The 5,067-nt window shown below is 47.7% G+C and overlaps 1 protein-coding gene across 1 annotated transcript; it reads left to right on the top strand.

The window, feature by feature from the left end:
• Positions 1–3,263: 3,263 nt before the first annotated feature.
• LOC112117094 (zinc finger protein 3-like) lies at positions 3,264–5,065 on the top strand (the record flags this gene model as incomplete). The annotated part of the gene is made up of 2 exons (XM_029914021.1): positions 3,264–3,835; positions 4,240–5,065. Coding segments are annotated over exons 1-2 (851 nt in total), but the record flags the coding sequence as incomplete, so codon positions are not given.
• Between the last annotated feature and the right edge of the window lie 2 nt (positions 5,066–5,067).

Genomic DNA, 5,067 nt, shown 5'->3' on the forward strand with positions numbered 1-5,067 from the left:
GGGAGACCATCAGAATGGAGGCCCTGCTTCACTTTACTCGGGGACCTGACAAAATGAAAAAGTGGTAACTAGGGCTACGTCTTCACTACGCGCCTGTATCTGCGGGTAGAAATCGATCTCTCGGGGATCGAATTATCGCGTCTCATCAGGACGCAACAATCGATCCACCAGCGCAGGTAGGAGTAAGCACCGTCGACGGGGGAGCCGCGGCGGTCGATTTGCCGCCGTCTTCACAGCGGGGTAAGTCGGCTCGGATACATCGAATTCAGTTACGCTATTCGCGTAGCTGAATTTGCGTATCTTAAATCAATCCCTCCCCCCCAGTGAAGACGTAGCCTAGGAGAGGTATCCGCTTCTTTATGGTAATAGGATGGCTCTATATCATATCTGATCCTTTACTCTGATTACAAGAATGTCAATAGCTGCCCCAACCCATACGTGGCCTTTGGGAAGTCCATAATTAAGCATCAAGCATTAATACTCATGATTTACATCACTTATTTATTAATTCCAATCTATGAATGTGGTGGAACTGCTGAGATACTGCATAGCAACCCAATTGCTAAAGCCCGCCCCAAAGTTCCTTCTTTCAGAACCCTGTGGCATATTGCACCTGTTTGTGGTTCCTCGTTAGTCTCTCAAAATCAGGGTGCAAAATATCTGACCTGGGATTCTCTCCTTAGGCCTATTCAGGTAAATCCTAGACTTCAGCATAACTACTCCCACAAAGCCTCCACCTAATATAAGGCCCTGAACTGTAGCAAGCTTAATAACCCATTTATTTGTGTTCACCTCCTTGCCCCTCCATGCATGTTCCAAGCTAATAAGCAATACTCTGATGATGACATTTTACCTCTAGCGAGTATAAAATTGCCCACAAGACATGTGACTAGGTCATAGATCATAAAATCAGGTCAGCGTCAACGGAAGTGAGAGTTTGGAGAGAGTCTTGTCCCCCCTCTCCCCATCTGCAGAAGCCACAAGCTGTCTTCTCTCCAGGCTCCTTGGATCTTTGAGCCTGTCCCTCCTGAGGTTGTGTGGCCCAGTTCTTGTTTCTTACATTCTCCTTTTCCAGAAGAATTAGAGGCTGTTGCTCCTGAATTTTAGTGTTTAATTCCCCAGCCTTCTCCACACACTGGGTGAGTTTAATTCTCCCTCCCATTACACCTAAATCACTAGATTTCCTAATTCCCCAAAATGTGCTTTTGTGATGTCACAGATCTGGGTAGCTAAGCCTTTGACCTGCCTCCATGGTCTGCTCAAGGAATGGCCTCTCAGGTATCGGGCATCTACCAAGCCCCTCTGTATGGAAAGGGCCCCACATGCCTCTCCTTTTTGACCAGGGTTTGAGGATTGCAGATTGTCCTGCACTGTGTTCACTGGATTAACGTCCAGTTCCTGTGCTTTGCTTTCTCTCCAAGGGCTGTGAGGTGTGTGTGTGTGCGATAGAGGTGGGAATTTTGGTGATACTTGTATGATGCCAATACACACCTCAGTTTCCCTCTGTGATTGGTATTGCTATGATTATAAAGAGCAGGAGACATGAGGTGTTTTGTCACGTAGCTGTCATGGGGTGATATGAATGGGTCATTAAGGATGGGCTGGGACCAACCTACATCAATGGAATACCCGACAGAGACAAGGGAATAATTGTCACCTGTCCATGGGAGGATCTCCGCTTGGCTGAGTGAAGCATATATGGACTCGTTATTCTTTTGGGAGAAGGAAGAACTGGGCTCGCAGACGCAGGGATCTCTACCGGAGTGAAGACAAATGGACAGGCACAGTCAAAGGAAACACAACTGTTTTCTACAGCAGCATGGCTCAAGGGCATTGGACTATATTGTCTTCTTTGCTTCTCTGTGCTAATCTAAGGACATTCCAATGCTGTGTTTCAGTTGACTAATAAACCCTGCTATGTTTTAAAAGTCTGCCCAATGTCACAACAAAAACTTGCTCTGTGCATTGAATGAGGAACAGTCTCTGAACAGGAGTGTCGTTCAGCTGGACCTGCTGGCAGAGCTCACAGGTTGAAATAGGAGTGTTGAAGCCAGAGGCTCAGTTTTAGGTGTTGAAGCTACATGGCCTATCCTTGTGGAAGAGTGGGACCCCTTGGGGGTCTAGTGCACTCAAGGGGCACCTCCCAAGAACTGTTTAAAAGCCAGGGTATTGCACAGATCCTATGGATCCATGACAGTGTCAGTGTGCCTTCTGGGGAAAAGATATAAAACAAGAAAAGCATCTAACTACGTATGTACCATCGGCCCCTCATCAGTCCTCATGGGAATCCCTGATCTGTTCCAAAGTGCATTAAAAGCTTACCTCTTGGTTATCAGGTCATGTCAGTTTGTAGCCCAAAAAACGCCCCTCAGTCAGCTCAAACTCATTTGTTTCTCCCCAGAAAGTCTCTGTCTGTCTTCTTCAGTTTCCCGAAAGAGGTAAAATAAGTCACTGCCCCTTTCTGTATGGGACAAAGCTTTGAAAGATGGAGATCTTCAGAACCAGCCTGGAGATCTGTCGTTCATCACCCCTTAGTGACACCACATTGCACAGGAAACCCATCCCTCAGCCCTCCCCGGTATCATCTGGCCCATCTCAGCATCATAGTCTGTGAAGTATTCATGCTTTCAAGGGCTGGCTCAAATATACAGATAACAGTCATAAGTAGGGCCAGTGTTTGCTGGCAATTAAAACAGAGTAATTGACAAATATGAGCAATATATAATCCTTTGCAGCATGAAAGTGCATTGGCGGGAGGGGACAGGAGCCAGCTGTGTGGGGGAGGTGAGGCCCAGACACTGGGCATTGAGAGCCTTGAACCAGCTGTATGCAGGGGAGATGAGCAGGGGAGATGTGCTGTGGACGCAGCCGAGACCTGGTGCGAGTGCCATCCGCTGTACAGCATGATGAGGGAGCCCGGCATCCCACTGCCAAGTGCCCCACCTGCCCAGGGGAAGCTCCACAGTGGTTTTGCTGAGTCCAGACTTGTATGAGGAGGGCAGAAATTGGCAGCAAGTCTCAACAGCAGCCAGCCCCCAGCCTCTGCCCTGTGTCCTGGGGAGGAGTCAGGTGTCTCCAGGCAGAAATCTGGGGGGGGGGGTTGTCATGACCCTGTGTGCCCTGCCCACATATCACCTCTGCCCCGCACCCTGGGGATGAGTCAGGTGTCTCTGGGCAGAAATCTGGGGGGTTGTGACCCTGCATGCCCCACCCACCCTCTGATCAGGAATTCCGGATATGAAGGGTGATTCCAGAAATGAAGAGTAATTTTGGAAAAAATGCAGTAATAGCGTCAATTTCCAGAAAACACTGGCCTTAGTCATGACATTAAATACAATAGTCTAAAGATATATGCCTGTGTTCATCAGATCTGTCACTCTGCCTTCTCATAGGTCACTCGGCTGGTATATTCTACCCCTTCCCCCATTCTGTGTCTGTCTTGGCTATTTAGATTGTAAATTCTTCAGGGCATGAGCCATCTACTATTCTGGGTTTGTACTGTGCCTAGAACAATGGGAATCCACTGTTAGTTGATCGTTAGGAACTAAGATAATGAATATGATTTATAATAATAATATCTCTCCTGCCACTTTGAGCCAAGGAAGCTGGCCTTGGGATGTTACTACTTAAAAATGGGCTGGGGTTAAAACCATGGAATATTTCTTGTGACAAGTATCCCACAAATTCCACAGACCTTTCTTGTTTTCTTTGCCTTGAGCAGGGTTTCCAGTTTCCAAACCTGATGTGATCTCGCAGCTGGAACGAGGGGAAGAGCCGTGGGTCCTGCACTTTCACGGCTCTGAGAAAGAAATGCTCCCGAGAGTTGCCTGCACAGGTGAGGAATTGGTTAAACCAACTCAAAAATTGTCTGTGAATACAGGAAACATTTGGGATGCCCTACAAAGATGTTGTGAGCTCTCCAAGTTTAGGATTGTTCCTTGCAGATGTGGAATCATTAGGGAGATATCACTCGTGGCTTCTCACCTACCCTGACTGACAACTGGCAGCAGGTCCCTCCCCAATCTCACTTTCCCCTGAGTGTTCTGGTGAGATGCGGACTCAGAACTGATCACTTCCTCACTGGGGAAAGGTTTAGGGATAATCAGCTCCTGATAGGTTTGATCTCTCCTGTACATATTTTGGTTTGTTCATCCCTTTTTGCATTCCTCTCTCTGAGATTTCCATTCTCTCTGGTGCAGGCAGTGACCTATGTCTGGATTCTCTTATGTCTCCCATCAGGTGTTGGGATGGTGAGTGAGAACAAGGAGAAACCCCAGCAGGAAGATGGTGAGCAAGTAGAATCCCATGGGATGTTATCAGGAAGATCCAAAGGGAACGATTCCAGGAGTTGTGCACTCCCAGAAAAAGCAAAAACCTGTGAGAGTCAGCACAGGCCAGAGGGAAACTTCAGTAGCCACTCAGACCTTATTACACATGAGAGAATCCACTTGAAAAAGACACGCTACACATGCCACGAGTGTGGGAAAAGCTTCAATGGGAGCTCTGACTTTCTCACACATCAGAGAATCCACACAGGAGAGATGCCCTACACATGCTCTGAGTGCGGGAAAAGCTTCAATCGGAGCTCACACCTTATCACACATCGTAGAATCCACACAGGAGAGAGACCCTACACGTGTTCTGAGTGTGGGAAAAGCTTCAATCAGAGCTCTGCCCTTATCACACATAAGAGAATCCACACGGGTGAGAAACCATATGGATGCTCTGAGTGTGGGAAATGCTTCAATCGGAGCTCACACCTTATCATACATAGGAGAATCCACACGGGTGAGAAACCTTATGGATGCTCTGTGTGTGGGAAATGTTTCATTGGTAGGTCAGTCCTCATCTCACATCAGCGAATCCACACGGGAGAGACTCCCTACACATGCTCTGACTGTGGGAAACGCTTCAAGCGGAGCGCTAACCTTATCACACATCAGAGAATCCACACAGGAGAGACGCCCTACACATGCTCTGAGTGTGGGAAAAGCTTCAAACACAGCTCACAACTTATCACACATCAGAGAATCCACACTGGTGAGAAACCTTATGGATGCTCTGAGT

This window comes from Terrapene carolina, unplaced genomic scaffold (genome assembly GCF_002925995.2).
Source record: "Terrapene carolina triunguis isolate 2854851 unplaced genomic scaffold, T_m_triunguis-2.0 Scaffold26779, whole genome shotgun sequence".
NCBI classification, from domain to species: domain Eukaryota; kingdom Metazoa; phylum Chordata; order Testudines; family Emydidae; genus Terrapene; species Terrapene triunguis.